The sequence below is a fragment of the Somniosus microcephalus genome, chromosome 9 (genome assembly GCF_052327205.1).
Source record: "Somniosus microcephalus isolate GS21.2 chromosome 9, FLI_Smic_1.0, whole genome shotgun sequence".
NCBI lineage: Eukaryota > Metazoa > Chordata > Chondrichthyes > Squaliformes > Somniosidae > Somniosus > Somniosus microcephalus.
In genome coordinates, this window is record NC_140995.1 from 233,962,023 (window position 1) to 233,981,300 (window position 19,278).

General features: G+C 47.0%; 1 protein-coding gene across 4 annotated transcripts in view; it reads left to right on the plus strand.

Moving 5' to 3' along the window:
• Window positions 1–19,278, plus strand: part of LOC147113128 (putative tubulin polyglutamylase ttll-15) — a 223,277-nt gene that overhangs the window by 169,009 nt on the left and 34,990 nt on the right. For all 4 annotated transcript variants that reach the window (XM_085998021.1, XM_085998022.1, XM_085998024.1 and 1 more), the window contains exons 8-11: window positions 2,540–2,624; window positions 12,620–12,698; window positions 14,914–15,022; window positions 17,635–17,701. In XM_085998021.1, the coding sequence (XP_085854147.1) occupies window positions 2,540–2,624; window positions 12,620–12,698; window positions 14,914–15,022; window positions 17,635–17,701 (340 nt within the window). The remainder of the gene's footprint in view (window positions 1–2,539; window positions 2,625–12,619; window positions 12,699–14,913; window positions 15,023–17,634; window positions 17,702–19,278) is intronic.

Here is a 19,278-nt window from a genome sequence, read left to right on the forward strand (position 1 = left end):
ATCGAAACCTATAAAATTCTGTCAGGTCTGGACAGACTAGATGCAGGAAGGATGTTTCTGATGGCTGGGGAGTCCAGAACCAGGGGTCATAGTCTAAGGATAAGGGGTAAGCCATTTAGGACTGAAATGAGGAGGAATTTCTTCACCCAGAGAGTGGTGAACCTGTGGAATTCTCTGCCACAGAGAGCGGTGGAGGCCAGTTCATTAAATATATTCAAGAAAGAGTTGGATATATTTCTTGAGGCTAAAGGGATCAAGGGATATGGGGAAAAGGCAGGGACAGGGTACTGAAATTGGATGATCAGCCATGATCACATTGAATGGCGGAGCAGGCTCGAAGGGCTGAATGGCCTACTCCTGCTCCTATCTTCTATGTTTCTATGTAAAATCTTCCATGAGCCAATACAATCGGGCAGCGTACATTTCTCTTTTTATTTTTCCATTATTTAAAGAGTGGTAACCTGATGCAGTTTTATTAATACAGCTGAAATGGTTTATTACCAAAAATAAGCATTTTTAATAAGGGTCCTCTACCTGTAAGTAACCTGATTTAAAATCACTAAAAATTACTCAGTGAGGCGTACACTAGTCAGTTTCTTAGTAAATTAAATATCTTTTGATATGAAAAGATTTTAAAACATGCCCACTGGTGCCTGTGCGCCTAAGTAAATGAGCGCAAACCAATGCATTTGACGGAATCTTGCAATTTCGACCTGTGGACCGTGCCTGATTCAAGTGAATTGAAACTTGAACCAGTGGAAAAGATCGCAGGAGGGGCGTAATTCACTTTTGTTTAAAATTCCCTGTTCTTTTGCACTGATTCGACCGATTCTGCCCGGATTGCAATAATGTAACTAGCGGAAACAGGCGAACACTTGACCCTGCAAAGTTGCAGTGAAATGGAGGCTGCAGTACCACAAAGTCCCTGCTAATGGCGCTGTTGAGAATAAGGATTTGTAATAGCTCTGCAGCACCCCCAGCTGTAACTTAGTGGTAATGCAAACTTTATTATACAGGCTGCAGCATCTCTCTCCAATAAAGACAGACGTGGAATGATCAAACTGATGTAAAATATACAGCACAAAAACAGGCCATTCAGCCTAACCAGTATATCCCGGCGATTATGTTCCACTCGAGCCTCCTCCCATCCTTCCTCACCTAACTTGATCAGCTTAACGCTCTAGTCCCTTCTCACTACTGTAATATGCTTATCTAGCCTCCCCTTTAATGCATCTATACTATTTGCTTCAAACACTCCCTGTAGTAGAGAGTTCCACATTCTCACCACTCTGATTACATTTCTTCTGAATTCTCTATTTGATTTCTTGGTGACTATCTTATATTGATGGCCTCTGGTTTTGCTCTTCCCCACAAGTGGAAACACACTCTCTGTGTTTATTCTATCAAAACACTTCATAATTTAAAGCCCTCCATTCGGTCACCCCTCAGCCTTCTCTTTTCAAGCATAGTAGATAGCACCTTTCGGTATCTTACCCCCAAGCTGTTATTTATTGCAAAATTAGCTTTGCAACCGGTCAGGTCTAACTAAGTAAGTGAGCCAGTGAAAATGTTCAGTCTCTCTCCCAGCAGCCTGGATAACTTTGTGGGTATGTCTAGTACATGGTACGGTAAAGAGCAGTACAGACCAGGATTGCCCCAGGCTTGATCCCTGGTCTGTGCTGAGTCGATGGTTGTGATTAGGGGTGATTGACCTGTAGGGAGGGTGTAAAAGCTTGGATATCTTTCCAACAGAGGATGCCAGGTTTCTTTTATTTTTTTCAACAGCTGGGGGTTAGATTTTTCTGTTATCAAGGTGAGAGATGTCTGAGATGAGGAACGGAACACTTTTGTTTCCCCACTCACTTTGCCAGCATTCTCAGATTGAGTTAGATATAGGATGAAGCTGACCCTTTTCTGCCCTAATAAGGTGTCCTAAACTCAGGTTCAGAGCGTCACCTTATTGGCCAATTAGATCTACTTCTACACCCTGCACTCGCTGTCTTTGCAGCATTTCTCAGTGACAGTTTCTGCTGAATTGTGGATGGTTTTGTGCTGTAAGCTCAAAGCGATGCTTGGAATTGGCTTGAGCCTATCCCAGACTCATTTCACACCGGACTCTGACGGGCAACAGAGAGCTGAGACTTGCATTCCATTACTCTGGGATCGCAGAGCTGAAAAGACAATGTGCTAACCCACCGCCCAACATATTCACTTCTTTATACTCGGAGATAAGGCAGGTCTGTCAGCATCAGGAGAGAAAAGAGTTTAATGTTAAACAGGCTTCGCTTTACAAATGCTGACAGACCTATGTACTTTTCCTCCTTTTATCGCATTTTAGTTTGTTTAGCTACAACTTGCATGTTGGAGAAAAAAAGATTAGTGTGTGTGTGCTAAGGGTGCGATGTTGGGGAGGGGCAGGGGACCTTTGGAGCCCAAAGCAGTTTTAACTGAAACAAGAGATTATTTTCTCCTTTACTCCCTCTGTGAGTGTATCTCAAATTCTGGCCCGTCTCTGATTTGTATTTCTGCTTTTTCTAAGGTTTTGCAGCCACGAGTATTACCCCTTTGATCCGACAGACGTGAAAAAATATGTGGTAGCAGACGATTACACCCCGACCTGGGAGGTGAGTGTGAATCCCTTTTACACACAACACAGGCGTAGGGGGCATTACATTTTAATCCTCCCGCAGTTCTGATTTACATCCTAAATGCAGCACTCTCATCTCTGAGTCAGAAGGTTGTGAGCTTGTCTGACTCCAAGATTTAAGCATATAATGTAGGCTGGCACTTCAGTGCAGAACTGAGGGATGCTGCATTGTTGATGCTGTTAAACCGAGTCCCTGTCTGCCAGTTCTGGCTGTTCAAGTGGACACTAAAGATCCCATGAGACTATTTATTATGGTGTCAGCTGTGGCTCAGTGCTAATGCTTTCACCTCTTAGTCAGGAAGGTTCTGGGTTCAAGCCCCTCCCCCCCACAGAGACTCGAGCACATAATCTAGGCTGACACTTCAGGGGAGTACTGTACTGTCGACGTTGCCGTCTTTCAGATGAGATGTTAAACTGACCTCTCAGGTAGATGTAAAATATCCCACGGCACTTTTCAATGAAGAGCCGGGGAGATGTCCTGGCCAATATTTATCCCTCACTCAATGTCACAAAAACAGATTATCTAGTTGCTCATTGCTGCTTGTGGGACCTTGCTGTGTACAAGTTGGCTACCCTGTTTGACTACATTTCAGTAAGTACTTCATTGGCTGTAAAGTGTTTTGGGACGTCCTGAGGTTGTGATAGGTGCGATAGAAATGCAAGTTCTTTCTTTCTTATTTGAAGAAGGAGCTCTTGGTGTCCTGGCCAACATTCTTCTCTCAACCAACGACACCAGGAAATGGGTGAACTGAGAACATTGCATCTTTTAAAGGAAAATTGGATAAATATTTAAAGTAGACAAAGATACAGGGCTACAAGGGAGAGTAGCGAGTTTAATTTTGGATTCTTTTGCAAAGAGCTGGCAAAGACACAATGGGCCAAAAGGCCTCACACTGTGTTGTAATCTTCTAATTTTTGGGATAGCCATCCTTCTGAATTCCTCCCTATTTGCTGGGCCAGGTTCAGCACTTCCCAACTGTAAGCAGGCCTGTTATCCAGCAGGTGGAGGTACCAGCTCACACAACCCATGGACATTGGTGCAAGCTCACACAACCCATGGACATTGGTGCAAGCTCACACAACCCATGGACATTGGTGCAAGCTCACACAACCCATGGACATTGGTGCAAGCTCACACAACCCATGGACATTGGTGCAAGCTCACACAACCCATGGACATTGGTGCAAGCTCACACAACCCATGGACATTGGTGCAAGCTCACACAACCCATGGACATTGGTGCAAGCTCACACAACCCATGGACATTGGTGCAAGCTCACACAACCCATGGACATGGTGCAAGCTCACACCACCCATGGACATTGGTGCAAGCTCACACAACCCATGGACATTGGTGCAAGCTCACACAACACATGGACATTGGTGCAAGCTCACACAACCCATGGACATTGGTGCAAGCTCACACAACACATGGACATTGGTGCAAGCTCACACAACCCATGGACATTGGTGCAAGCTCACACAACCCATGGACATTGGTGCAAGCTCACACAACCCATGGACATTGGTGCAAGCTCACACAACCCATGGACATTGGTGCAAGCTCACACAACCCATGGACATTGGTGCAAGCTCACACAACCCATGGACATTGGTGCAAGCTCACACAACCCATGGACATTGGTGCAAGCTCACACAACCCATGGCCATTGGTGCAAGCTCACACAACCCATGGACATTGGTGCAAGCTCACACAACCCATGGACATTGGTGCAAGCTCACACAACCCATGGCCATTGGTGCAAGCTCACACAACCCATGGACAGTGGTGCAAGCTCACACAACCCATGGCCATTGGTGCAAGCTCACACAACCCATGGACATTGGTGCAAGCTCACACAACCCATGGACATTGGTGCAAGCTCACACAACCCATGGCCATTGGTGCAAGCTCACACAACCCATGGACATTGGTGCAAGCTCACACAACCCATGGACATTGGTGCAAGCTCACACAACCCATGGAAATTGGTGCAAGCTCACACAAACCATGGACATTGGTGCAAGCTCACACAACCCATGGACATTGGTGCAAGCTCACACAACCCATGGACATTGGTGCAAGCTCACACAACCCATGGACATTGGTGCAAGCTCACACAACCCATGGACATTGGTGCAAGCTCACACAACCCGTGGACATTGGTGCAAGCTCACACAACCCATGGACATTGGTGCAAGCTCACACAACCCGTGGACATTGGTGCAAGCTCACACAACCCATGGACATTGGTGCAAGCTCACACAACCCATGGAAATTGGTGCAAGCTCACACAACCCATGGACATTGGTGCAAGCTCACACAACCCATGGACATTGGTGCAAGCTCACACAACCCATGGACATTGGTGCAAGCTCACACAACCCATGGACATTGGTGCAAGCTCACACAACCCATGGACATTGGTGCAAGCTCACACAACCCATGGACATTGGTGCAAGCTCACACAACTCATGGACATTGGTGCAAGCTCACACAACTCATGGACATTGGTGCAAGCTCACACAACCCATGGACATTGGTGCAAGCTCACACAACCCATGGACATTGGTGCAAGCTCACACCACCCATGGACATTGGTGCAAGCTCACACAACCCATGGACATGGTGCAAGCTCACACTACTCATGGATATTGGTGCAAGCTCACACAACCCATGGACATTGGTGCAAGCTCACACAACCCATGGACATTGGTGCAAGCTCACACAACCCATGGACATTGGTGCAAGCTCACACAACCCGTGGACATTGGTGCAAGCTCACACAACTCATGGACATTGGTGCAAGCTCACACAACCCATGGACATTGGTGCAAGCTCACACAACCCATGGACATTGGTGCAAGCTCACACAACCCATGGACATTGGTGCAAGCTCACACAACTCATGGACATTGGTGCAAGCTCACACAACCCATGGACATTGGTGCAAGCTCACACAACCCATGGACATTGGTGCAAGCTCACACTACTCATGGACATTGGTGCAAGCTCACACCACCCATGGCCATTGGTGCAAGCTCACACAACCCATGGACATTGGTGCAAGCTCACACAACCCATGGACATTGGTGCAAGCTCACACAACTCATGGACATTGGTGCAAGCTCACACAACCCATGGACATTGGTGCAAGCTCACACAACCCATGGACATGGTGCAAGCTCACACAACCCATGGCTATTGGTGCAAGCTCACACAACCCATGGACATTGGTGCAAGCTCACACAACCCATGGCTATTGGTGCAAGCTCACACAATCCATGGACATTGGTGCAAGCTCACACAACCCATGGCCATTGGTGCAAGCTCACACAACTCATGGAGATTGGTGCAAGCTCACACAAACCACAAACATTGGTGCAAGCTCACACAACCCATGGACATTGGTGCAAGCTCACACAACCCATGGACATTGGTGCAAGCTCACACAACCCATGGCCATTGGTGCAAGCTCACACAACCCATGGACATTGGTGCAAGCTCACACAACCCATGGACATTGGTGCAAGCTCACACAACTCATGGAGATTGGTGCAAGCTCACACAACTCATGGAGATTGGTGCAAGCTCACACAACCCATGGACATTGGTGCAAGCTCACACAAACCACAAACATTGGTGCAAGCTCACACAACCCATGGACATTGGTGCAAGCTCACACAACTCATGGAAATTGGTGCAAGCTCACACAACTCATGGACATTGGTGCAAGCTCACACAACCCATGGACATTGGTGCAAGCTCACACAACCCATGGACATGGTGCAAGCTCACACTACTCATGGACATTGGTGCAAGCACACACAAACCATGGACATTGGTGCAAGCTCACACAACCCATGGACATTGGTGCAAGCTCACACAACCCATGGACATTGGTGCAAGCTCACACAAACCATGGACATTGGTGCAAGCTCACACAACCCATGGACATTGGTGCAAGCTCACACAACCCATGGACATTGGTGCAAGCACACACAAACCATGGACATTGGTGCAAGCTCACACAACCCATGGACATTGGTGCAAGCTCACACAACCCATGGACATTGGTGCAAGCTCACACAACCCGTGGACATTGGTGCAAGCTCACACAACTCATGGACATTGGTGCAAGCTCACACAACCCATGGACATTGGTGCAAGCTCACACAACCCATGGACATTGGTGCAAGCTCACACCACCCATGGACATTGGTGCAAGCTCACACAACCCATGGACATTGGTGCAAGCTCACACAACCCATGGACATTGGTGCAAGCTCACACAACTCATGGACATTGGTGCAAGCTCACACAACCCATGGACATTGGTGCAAGCTCACACAAACCATGGACATTGGTGCAAGCTCACACAACTCATGGACATTGGTGCAAGCTCACACAACCCATGGACATTGGTGCAAGCTCACACAACCCATGGACATTGGTGCAAGCTCACACAACCCATGGACATTGGTGCAAGCTCACACAACCCATGGACATGGTGCAAGCTCACACTACTCATGGACATTGGTGCAAGCACACACAAACCATGGACATTGGTGCAAGCTCACACAACCCATGGACATTGGTGCAAGCTCACACAACCCATGGACATTGGTGCAAGCTCACACAAACCATGGACATTGGTGCAAGCTCACACAACCCATGGACATTGGTGCAAGCACACACAAACCATGGACATTGGTGCAAGCTCACACAACCCATGGACATTGGTGCAAGCTCACACAACCCATGGACATTGGTGCAAGCTCACACTACTCATGGACATTGGTGCAAGCTCCCACAACTCATGGACATTGGTGCAAGCTCACACAACCCATGGACATTGGTGCAAGCTCACACAACCCATGGACATTGGTGCAAGCTCACACAACCCATGGACATTGGTGCAAGCTCACACAACCCATGGACATTGGTGCAAGCTCACACAACCCATGGACATTGGTGCAAGCTCACACAACCCATGGACATTGGTGCAAGCTCACACAAACCATGGACATTGGTGCAAGCACACACAAACCATGGACATTGGTGCAAGCTCACACAACCCATGGACATTGGTGCAAGCTCACACAACCCATGGACATGGTGCAAGCTCACACAACCCATGGAAATTGGTGCAAGCTCACACAACCCATGGACATTGGTGCAAGCTCACACAAACCATGGACATTGGTGCAAGCTCACACAACCCATGGACATTGGTGCAAGCTCACACAACTCATGGACATTGGTGCAAGCTCACACAACTCATGGACATTGGTGCAAGCTCACACAACCCATGGCCATTGGTGCAAGCTCACACAACCCATGGACATTGGTGCAAGCTCACACAACCCATGGACATTGGTGCAAGCTCACACAACCCATGGACATGGTGCAAGCTCACACAACTCATGGACATTGGTGCAAGCTCACACCACCCATGGACATTGGTGCAAGCTCACACAACTCATGGACATTGGTGCAAGCTCACACAACTCATGGACATTGGTGCAAGCTCACACAACCCATGGACATTGGTGCAAGCTCACACAACCCATGGACATTGGTGCAAGCTCACACAACTCATGGACATTGGTGCAAGCTCACACAACCCGTGGACATTGGTGCAAGCTCACACAACCCATGGACATTGGTGCAAGCTCACACAAACCATGGACATTGGTGCAAGCTCACACAAACCATGGACATTGGTGCAAGCTCACACAAACCATGGACATTGGTGCAAGCTCACACAACCCATGGACATTGGTGCAAGCTCACACAAACCATGGACATTGGTGCAAGCTCACACAACCCATGGACATTGGTGCAAGCTCACACAAACCATGGACATTGGTGCAAGTTCACACAAACCATGGACATTGGTGCAAGCTCACACAACCCGTGGACATTGGTGCAAGCACACACAAACCATGGACATTGGTGCAAGCTCACACAACCCATGGACATTGGTGCAAGCACACACAAACCATGGACATTGGTGCAAGCTCACACAACCCATGGACATTGGTGCAAGCACACACAAACCATGGACATTGGTGCAAGCTCACACAACCCATGGACATTGGTGCAAGCACACACAAACCATGGACATTGGTGCAAGCTCACACAACCCATGGACATTGGTGCAAGCACACACAAACCATGGACATTGGTGCAAGCTCACACAACCCATGGACATTGGTGCAAGCACACACAAACCATGGACATTGGTGCAAGCTCACACAACCCATGGACATTGGTGCAAGCACACACAACCCATGGACATTGGTGCAAGCTCACACAACCCATGGACATTGGTGCAAGCTCACACAAATCATGGACATTGGTGCAAGCTCACACAACTCACAAACATTGGTGCAAGCTCACACAAACCATGGACATTGGTGCAAGCACACACAAACCATGGACAATGGTGCAAGCTCACACAACCCATGGACATTGGTGCAAGCACACACAAACCATGGACATTGGTGCAAGCTCACACAACCCATGGACATTGGTGCAAGCTCACACAAATCATGGACATTGGTGCAAGCTCACACAACTCATGGACATTGGTGCAAGCTCACACAACCCATGGACATTGGTGCAAGCTCACACCACCCATGGACATTGGTGCAAGCTCACACAACTCATGGACATTGGTGCAAGCTCACACAACTCATGGACATTGGTGCAAGCTCACACAACCCATGGACATTGGTGCAAGCTCACACTACTCATGGACATTGGTGCAAGCTCACACAACTCATGGACATTGGTGCAAGCTCACACAACCCATGGACATTGGTGCAAGCTCACACAACTCATGGACATTGGTGCAAGCTCACACAACCCATGGACATTGGTGCAAGCTCACACAACCCATGGACATTGGTGCAAGCTCACACAACCTGTGGACATTGGTGCAAGCTCACACAACCCATGGACATTGGTGCAAGCTCACACAACTCATGGAGATTGGTGCAAGCTCACACAAACCATGGACATTGGTGCAAGCACACACAAACCATGGACATTGGTGCAAGCTCACACAACCCATGGACATTGGTGCAAGCTCACACAACCCATGGACATGGTGCAAGCTCACACAAACCATGGACATTGGTGCAAGCTCACACAACCCGTGGACATTGGTGCAAGCACACACAAACCATGGACATTGGTGCAAGCTCACACAACCCGTGGACATTGGTGCAAGCACACACAAACCATGGACATTGGTGCAAGCTCACACAACCCGTGGACATTGGTGCAAGCACACACAAACCATGGACATTGGTGCAAGCTCACACAACCCATGGACATGGTGCAAGCTCACACAACCCATGGACATTGTGCAAGCTCACACAACTCATGGACATGGTGCAAGCTCACACAAACCATGGACATTGGTGCAAGCTCACACAACCCATGGACATGGTGCAAGCTCACACAACCCATGGACATTGGTGCAAGCACACACAACCCATGGACATGGTGCAAGCTCACACAAACCATGGACATTGGTGCAAGCTCACACAAACCATGGACATTGGTGCAAGCTCACACAACCCATGGACATTGGTGCAAGCTCACACAACCCGTGGACATTGGTGCAAGCTCACACAACCCATGGACATTGGTGCAAGCTCACACAAACCATGGACATTGGTGCAAGCTCACACAACCCATGGACATTGGTGCAAGCTCACACAACCCATGGACATTGGTGCAAGCTCACACAACCCGTGGCCATTGGTGCAAGCTCACACAAACCATGGACATTGGTGCAAGCTCACACAACCCGTGGACATTGGTGCAAGCACACACAAACCATGGACATTGGTGCAAGCTCACACAACCCATGGACATTGGTGCAAGCACACACAAACCATGGACATTGGTGCAAGCTCACACCACCCATGGACATTGGTGCAAGCTCACACAAACCATGGACATTGGTGCAAGCTCACACAACCCATGGACATTGGTGCAAGCACACACAAACCATGGACATTGGTGCAAGCTCACACCACCCATGGACATTGGTGCAAGCACACACAAACCATGGACATTGGTGCAAGCTCACACCACCCATGGACATTGGTGCAAGCTCACACAACCCATGGACATTGGTGCAAGCTCACACAACCCATGGACATTGGTGCAAGCTCACACAACCCGTGGACATTGGTGCAAGCTCACACAACTCACAAACATTGGTGCAAGCTCACACAACCCATGGACATTGGTGCAAGCTCACACAACCCATGGACATTGGTGCAAGCTCACACAACCCATGGACATTGGTGCAAGCTCACACAAACCATGGACATTGGTGCAAGCTCACACAACTCACAAACATTGGTGCAAGCTCACACAAACCATGGACATTGGTGCAAGCACACACAAACCATGGACATTGGTGCAAGCTCACACAACCCATGGAAATTGGTGCAAGCTCACACAAACCATGGCCATTGGTGCAAGCTCACACAACTCATGGACATTGGTGCAAGCTCACACAAATCATGGACATTGGTGCAAGCTCACACAACCCATGGACATTGGTGCAAGCTCACACAACCCATGGACATTGGTGCAAGCTCACACAACCCATGGACATTGGTGCAAGCTCACACAAATCATGGACATTGGTGCAAGCTCACACAACCCATGGACATTGGTGCAAGCTCACACAACCCATGGACATTGGTGCAAGCTCACACAACCCATGGACATTGGTGCAAGCACACACAAACCATGGACATTGGTGCAAGCTCACACAACCCATGGACATTGGTGCAAGCACACACAAACCATGGACATTGGTGCAAGCTCACACAACCCATGGACATTGGTGCAAGCTCACACAAATCATGGACATTGGTGCAAGCTCACACAACCCATGGACATTGGTGCAAGCTCACACAACTCACAAACATTGGTGCAAGCTCACACAACCCATGGACATTGGTGCAAGCTCACACAACTCATGGACATTGGTGCAAGCTCACACAACTCATGGACATTGGTGCAAGCTCACACAACTCACAAACATTGGTGCAAGCTCACACAACCCATGGACATTGGTGCAAGCTCACACAACCCATGGACATTGGTGCAAGCTCACAGAACTCACAAACATTGGTGCAAGCACACACAAACCATGGACATTGGTGCAAGCTCACACAACCCATGGACATTGGTGCAAGCTCACACAAATCATGGACATTGGTGCAAGCTCACACAACTCACAAACATTGGTGCAAGCTCACACAACCCATGGACATTGGTGCAAGCTCACACAACCCATGGACATTGGTGCAAGCTCACACAACCCATGGACATTGGTGCAAGCTCACACAACTCACAAACATTGGTGCAAGCACACACAAACCATGGACATTGGTGCAAGCTCACACAAACCATGGACATTGGTGCAAGCTCACACAACCCATGGACATTGGTGCAAGCACACACAAACCATGGACATTGGTGCAAGCTCACACAACCCATGGACATTGGTGCAAGCTCACACAACTCATGGACATTGGTGCAAGCTCACACAACCCATGGACATTGGTGCAAGCTCACACAACTCACAAACATTGGTGCAAGCTCACACAACTCACAAACATTGGTGCAAGCTCACACAACTCATGGACATTGGTGCAAGCTCACACAACCCATGGACATTGGTGCAAGCTCACACAACTCATGGACATTGGTGCAAGCTCACACAACTCATGGACATTGGTGCAAGCTCACACAACTCACGAACATTTTTTTTACAATGAATTCATTCGTTGCGCTGCTGAGTATAGGTTCTCATTGGAGAGAATCAATGTGCTACCAGACAAACCATTTATTAAATCAAGGTGCTCTTTAGGAGCCTAATGTCTGTCAGGTGACAACACATAGTGAGACTTTGTTCATCTTTATTCAGATGCCATCATTGCAGACCGCTTACAACCACATGAAGTTCAGCCACAAACAATCACTGAACTTCTATCTGCAGAGACATGGTAAGTGCTGCATTGGATGATGCCTTAATGCTATTAATTTGGTTTAGCTGGTGGCACACTTGTCTGAGTCAGAAGGTTGTGGGTTCGAGCCCAGCTGTAGGACTTGAGCTCATAGTCTAGGCTGAGGGAATACTATATTGTCAGAGGTATTGTCCCTTCAGGGAAGGCATTAAACCAATATCCCGTCTGCCTGTTCAGGCGGATGTTAAGGATCCAATGTGCAGAAGAGCAGAGATTTCTCCTAGTGTCCTAGCTAACATTCTTCCACCAAAAAGTGTCACCAAAAAAGCCACAGTAACTGGTCATTCTTCTCATTGCTGTTTGTGGGATCTTTCTTTGTGCAAAATTGCTGCTGTGTTTGCCAAAATAATAAGTCACGGTCAAGGCACGTCAAGGTAACTCTTGTATGTGAAGCCCTTTAATACGTTTCAGAGATGTGGTACGATGAGATATAAATACAAGCCTTTCTTATACTAACAATAGTGATCCCATGAACAAGTCTCCACTAGCTCTATAGGTAATTTCCAAAAATCTTTAGAAATGGGAATTGTGTGAAAGGACCAGAGGGTGGCCAATGATGCATCCCAGTTCAAGAAAGGGAAAAGGAATAATCCAGGAAATTGTAGGCCAGTCAGTCTTACTTTTGTGAGAAGTCACACAACACCAGGTTATAGTCCAACAGTTTTATTTGAAATCACAAGCTTTCGGAGCGCTGTCCTTCATCAGGTGAAGTGGAAAGATGCATAAAGACACAGCTTATATAGTCAGAGAATAATGCCAGATGTTTACAGGTAATCTTTCTAACTGCCATTTATCACACCTCGGCAGAGAGATAATCACAGCAATCAAAGGTGTGAATGGTGTCCAAACAGGTTAGTCAGGAAAACATTACATCAAAGAACAACGAGGTGGGGTCACAAGGGGTCAAATGTTGCAGCTGCTGGGGTCTGTATGAAAAACAAAAAACATTTATTTTTTGCTGGAAATCACAGCAGGTCTGGCCGCATCTGTGTAGAGAGAACAAGCCAACGACGACTCGAGTCTGGGTGACCCTACGTCAGGTGGGGTTACATGTAGCGTGACATGAACCCAAGATCGCGGTTGAGGCTGTCCTCATGGGTGCGGAACTTGGCTATCAGTTTATGGTAACCTGGTGTTGTGTGACTTCTTACATTTGTCCACCCCAGTCCAACTCCGGCATCTCCACACCAGTCTTACTTTGGTTATTGTTAAACTTCTAGATTTCATATAATAGGATAAAAATACTGAATACTTGGAAAGATATGGGCTAATCAGGGATCAAATTGCTACAGCATGGGGAAGGTGTGCATGAGGAAAGAAGATGGGTTACCCATCTTGTAGATTCTCATTCTACAACAAAACGTCCTCTATGTATTAAGATGAACCCGGCTCCCTGCTCCCCATCTCTCCCCTCCCACAACCAGCCCCTCTGTATGTGTATCTCTTTCTCTGCGCTCTGATTAAATTGTGCACAGTTACAGTGGTTACATTTCTTATTAATTGCTACCCCAGTGGATAGAATACCTATGTTTGTATTGCTCAAAGATAGCACTCTCGCCTCAAGTCAGAAGGCCATAGGTTGAACTCCCATTGTGTTGCATTGTCAGAGGTTTTGACTTTTGGATGAGATGTTAAACCGAGGTCTTGTCTGCCTGTTCAGGTGGACGCAAAATATCCCAGGGTAGTTTTTCGAAGAAGAGAAGGGAGATCTTGCTGAGCCAATATTCATCCCTCAACCAATATCACCAAAACAGATTAACTGTCCATTTATCTCACTTACTGTGTGGGAATCGGCTGCCGCATTGATCTACGAAGGAACTGACTAGATTTCAAAAGCAAGTCATTTGCTGTGAAACACTTTGGGGCGTCCTGAGGATATCAAAGGGGCTTTACAGCTGCAAGTCTTTTTTCTTTACTTGCTAATCCATTAGAGGCACCTTTATGCATTCCAAGAAGGAAGGTAACCCAATGTCAATAATAAATCAAAGGATAATTGTAATTCTAATCCTATCTCATTAATAACTGAAGCCCACTCCTGCCATTCTTTCTCATGGTATAAAACCTTGGGAAGATACTTTGTCTTTAGTTCATCAGTTTATATAACTGTTACCTATATTTACCAGTGTATAGTATGTGGAAAAGGTGTTTATTTCATATTCAGTTGCATTTCTTCCATCATGTTGATTTGTATTAGGCCATCATCCCGAGAAGCTCTGGTCCCAGATAAGGAACGCTATCCAAGAGATTTTCCTAATGAAAGAATTACAACTAATAAAATCTGCCAGCAACTATAAATCTACAAGGTGCGTGCCATCATCGGACTAATCTGCTTTCTGGGCAAGGTGCAGCTGTTCAGAACAGGCCCGCGAACGTTCCTGCAATAATCTGGCTCACTTCAACATTTGAATGTAATCAGAAATTGGACTTGAGTTCCAATCCCAAACCCACAACCGCCACCACCTAGAAGGATAGGAGAAGCAGGTGGATGGGAACACCAGCGCCTCCAAATTCCCCTTTCAAGTCACACCATCCTGACTTGGTGGGTCAAAATCCTGGAACTCCCTACCTAACACCATCGTGGGAGCACCTTCACTACATGGACTGCAACGGTTCAAGAAGAAGGCCTACCACCACCTTCTCAAGGGCAATTTGGGATGGGCAATAAATGCTGGCTTTGCCAGTGGTGCCCACATCCCAAGAATGAATTAAAAATAATAACTCTTTTTCCCAAATCTAACTACTTTCATCCCCTTTTCTCCTGAAGGCGCTGACTCATAATGGGGTTCTTTCTGCAGATGCCAGTAGCTTTCTGGTACTTCACTCTGGCTATTTGACCATGGAGATTATCACAGCCAAGCCTGATTTCATCCTCACCCGCAATCAGACGCTTGCACTATCTTGCAGGGCTTGCTGCATAGCAGGCTGATTATTTTTTCTGGATAGTGTTGTTGCACCTGCATCCATCCAGACGAGAGGAGAGTATTCCATCATACTCTTGACTTGTGTTGTAGATGATGGAGAAGCTTGCAGGGCTCAGGAGGTGAGCGGCTCACCACAGAGTACCTGTGCTTTGTTCTATTCTTGTACACATGATCTTGATATGGCTAATCCATTTAAGATTTTGGTCAGTAGTGCCTCCCCCCCCAAAGATGTTGAAAGATTCAGGATGATGATGACAGTGAAGGTCAGGGGGAAGAGGCAGGGCTTTTCCTTGTTCAAGATGGTCATTACCTGGTATTTATATGGCATGAATGTTACCTGCGACTTGTGAACCCAAGCCTGGATGGTATTCAGGTCCTGTTGTCGGCTGGCACTGGCTGCTTCATTATCATAGGGGTTGTGAATGGAGCGGAACACTGTGGAAATTGTCTTATAACCTGCCCCACCTCTGACCTTATAATGGAGGTAAGGTCATTGATGAAGCAGTTGTTGATGTTTGGTCCAAGGATACTTGCCTGAAGCTGTGACATTTGTCCTCTAATTGATTAAAGGGATTGGTTCTTTTTATCTGGTTGAGGGGGGTGGTACCTATTATCTGATTCAAGGTTATTCCTATTATCTGATTAGGTCATTAATCAGGTGTTTCCTGTTATCTGGATATGTTCGGGGTGGGAGGTTGGTTCCCATTATCTGATTGACGTAGAGGTTAGTTCCTATTACCTGATTGACGGGAGGTTGTTTTTTTTAATTCATTCGTGGGATCTGGACGTCGCTGGCAAGGCCAGCATTTATTGCCCATCCCTAATTGCCCTTGAGAAGGTGGTGGTGAGCCGCCTTCCTGAACTGCTGCAGTCCGTGTGGTGAAGGTACTCCTACCGTGCTGTTAGGGAGGGAGTTCCTGGATTTTAACACAGCGACGATGAAGGAATGGTGATATACTTCCAAGTCAGGATGATATGTAACTTGAAGGGAAACTTAGAGGTGGTGGTGTTCCCATGCGCCTGCTGCCCTTGTCCTTCTAGGTGGTAGAGGTCGCGGGTTTGGGAGGTGCTGCCGAAGAAGCCTTGGCGAGTTGCTGCAGTGCATCTTGTAGATGGTACACACTACAGCCATGGTACGCCGTTGGTGGAGGGAGTGAATGTTTAAGGTGGTGGATGGGGTGCCAATCAAGTGGGCTGCTTTCTCCTGGATGGTGTCAAGCTGCTTGAGTGTTGTTGGAGCTGCACTCATCCAGGCAAGTGGAGAGTATTCCATCACACTCCTTACTTGTGCCCTGTAGATGCTGGAAAGGCTTTGGGGAGTCAGGAGGTGAGAACTCTCCACAGAATACCCAGCCTCTGACCTGCTCTTGTTGCCACAGTATTTATGTGGCTGGTCCAGTTAATTTCTGGTCAATGGTGACCCCCAGGATGTTGAGATGGTGGGGGATTCGGCAATGGTAATGCCGTTGAATGTCAATTGGCAGTGGTTAGACTCTGGCTTGTTGAAGATAGTCCTTGCCTGGCACTTGTGTGGTGCGAATGTAACCTGCCACTTTTCAGCCCAAGCATAAATGTCGTCCAGGTCTTGTTGCATTCGAGCATGGACTGCTTCATTATCTGAGGAGTTGCGAATGGCGCTGAACACTGTGCAGTCATCAGCGAACATCCCCATTTCTGACCTTATGTTGGAGGGAAGTTCATTGATGAAGCAGCTGAAGAAGGTTGAGCCTAAGACACTGCCCTGAGGAACTCCTGCAGCGATGTCCTGGGGCTGAGATGATTGACCTCCAACCACCACAACCATCTTTCTTTGTGCTAGGTATAACTCCAGCCCGTGGAGAGTTTACCCCCCGATTCCCATTATCTGGGTTCTATTGTCTGATTGACGGGAGGTTGGTTCCTATTATTTAATTGACGGGAGGTTGGTTCCTATTATTTAATTGACGGGAGGTTGGTTCCTATTATTTATTTGATTTGTTTTACTTTTTTGGCAGGAATTTCTTTGAACTGGTTCGCTGTGACTTTGTTGTTGACGAAGACATGAACGTTTACCTAATGGAGGTAAGATGCTTGTTGCTCTGAATTATATAACAGTTAGGTTTATTGGTCAGGGGCCACATTGTGTTAAATTTCACCCTTGTATTTTTTTACCAGGATTTCCTCTCCGCCCAAGGTTATTGCCTGTAGCTGGTGTACAGTATCTGACCCTAGTGATCATTCGCCATTTGTGAGCCTGGACATTGAATGTCGGAAGGCATTATTAATCCTGGAGGGCATTAGAACTAAGCCCAATCCTATCCTTGTCTAAAGTGCCCACAGGTGGACTTTCCAGCCAGTGTCACTGAATAACGATCAGGAATGGGAAACCTGACTGATTCCCCCGTTCCACCCTTCACCCAACTAAAGGCCACGGAGAAAAATTGTAGAAGGTAACTAGCTGGCCGAGCTGAGATCAGGTAAATCAACATACATTCAGAGAAGTGAACATAGGAACAGGAGTAGGATATGTAGCCCCTCAAGCCTGTTCCGCCATTCAGTGAGATCATGGCTGATCTGTATCTTAACTCCATCCACCTGCCTTGGCTCCAAATCCTTTTATCACAGATTTAAAATTATTAATCAAGCTGGCATCTACTGCTTTTTGTGGGAGAGTTCCACACTTCTCCCACCCTTTGCGTGCAGAAGTGTTTCCTAACTTCTCTCCGGAATGGCCTGGCTCTGATTCTAAGGTTATTTCCCCCGTCCTAGACTCCCCCACCAGTGGAAAACGTTTCTCTCTATCTACCCAATCTATTCCTTTCAAATTCCTAAAAACCTCAATTAAATCACCCCTTAACCTTCTATATTCCAGGGACTACAAGCCTAGTTTATGTAATCTCGCCTCATAATCTAACTCTTGGAACCCTAGTAACATTCTGGTGAATCTGCACTGCCCTCCTTCCAAGGCCAATCTATCCTTTCCAAGGTGTGGTGCCCAGAACTCGACACGGTACTCCAGGTCTAACCAGGGCTGTGTATAGCTGCAGCAAATCTTCCTCCCCTTTATATTCTAACTTTCTAGTTCTAAAGGCTCACATTCCATCAGCCTTTTTGATTAATTTTTGTACCTGACTACTACATTTTAGTGGTCTATGTACCCGGACCCCTAAATCTCTTTGGCCCTCCACTGTTCCTAGCTTTTCACCATTTAAATAAAAGTCAGATCTATCCTTTTTTGGTCCAAAATGGATGACATCACACTTACTTGTGTTGAAATCCATCTGCCACAGTTTTGCCCACTCACTTAATCTATCAATGTCTCTTTGTAATTTTATGCTCCCCACTAGACTGTTGACTATACCAGCAATCTTTGTGTTATTGGCAAACTTGGATATATAGCTCTCTATTATGTTATCTAAGTCATTAAGAAATATAGTGAATAGTTGAGGCCCCAGCAAAGATCCTTGTGGGACACCACTAGTCACTTCCATCCAATTTGAGTCCATACCCATTACCCCTACTTTCTGTCTTCTACCGCCTAACCAATCTCCTAACCAGGTCAATAGTTTGCCTTCAATTCCATGAACTTTAATTTTAGCTAAGTATATAATGCCTTCTGGAAGTCCAGATAAACTACATCCATAGACATTCCCCTGTCT